This window comes from Corapipo altera, unplaced genomic scaffold (genome assembly GCF_003945725.1).
Source record: "Corapipo altera isolate COAL_440 unplaced genomic scaffold, ASM394572v1 59355, whole genome shotgun sequence".
Classification (NCBI taxonomy): domain Eukaryota; kingdom Metazoa; phylum Chordata; class Aves; order Passeriformes; family Pipridae; genus Corapipo; species Corapipo altera.
In genome coordinates, this window is record NW_020890230.1 from 926 (window position 1) to 1,748 (window position 823).

Here is an 823-nt window from a genome sequence, read left to right on the forward strand (position 1 = left end):
TGCCCCAGTCCTCTCCATTTATCCCAGTACACCCTCCAGTGCCCCCCAGTGCCCCTTAGTCCTCTCCAGTGCCCCTCCCAGTGCCCCCAGTGTCATTCCCAGTCCCTCCCAGTCCTGCTGTCATCCTCCCTGTCCTCCCAGTGCCCCTCCCCATCCTGCCAGTGCCCCCAGTGCCCCTCCCTGTCCTCCCAGTACTCCCCATCCTCCCCAGTGCCCCTCCCAGTCCTGCTCCTGTCCTCCCAGTCCACCCAGTGCCCCTCCCTGTCCTTCCAGTGCTCCCCATTCCTCCCCAGTGCCCCTCCCAGTCCTGCTCTCCTCCTCTCAGTCCCCCCCCGTCCCTCCCAGTGCCCCTCCCCCTGCCCCCAGTGCCCCCCCAGTCCTGCTCCTGTCCTCCCAGCCCATCCATTGTCCCTCCCTGTCCTCCCAGTGCCCCCCAGTCCCTCCCAGTGCCCACCGGGCACGTGCTGGTCTCCGAACTTGACGGAGATGATGTAGTTGCCGGGCTCGGTGGGGCAGTAGGACACGCGGCACGTCCCGTCCTCCAGCTCCTCTGTGGTGATGTCCACCTTGCTGGGACCCTCGATGGACAGGCTGAGACCCCCGTACCCTGGGGGGGGGCACAGGGTCAGCAGGGACCCCCAGGACCCCCCAACACCCCTCGATGGACAGGCTGAGACCCCTGTACCCTGGGGGGGGACACAGGGTCAGCAGGGACCCCCCCAAACCCCCTGCAGGGTCAGCAGGGACCCCTGGGACCCCTCATTCCCCCGTATCTGTGTCCCTGGCATCAATGGGGGCTGGAAGGTGCCCCCAGGACCCCCCC

At 67.9% G+C, this 823-nt stretch overlaps 1 protein-coding gene across 1 annotated transcript in view; it reads right to left on the reverse strand.

The window, feature by feature from the left end:
• Positions 1-607, reverse strand: part of LOC113942374 (filamin-A-like) — a gene marked incomplete at both ends in the record, with an annotated part of 1,299 nt that extends 692 nt beyond the window's left edge. Inside the window, one exon of the mRNA XM_027633514.1 lies at positions 455-607. Within this exon, the coding sequence (XP_027489315.1) occupies positions 455-607 (153 nt within the window). The remainder of the gene's footprint in view (positions 1-454) is intronic.
• Positions 608-823: the final 216 nt, after the last annotated feature.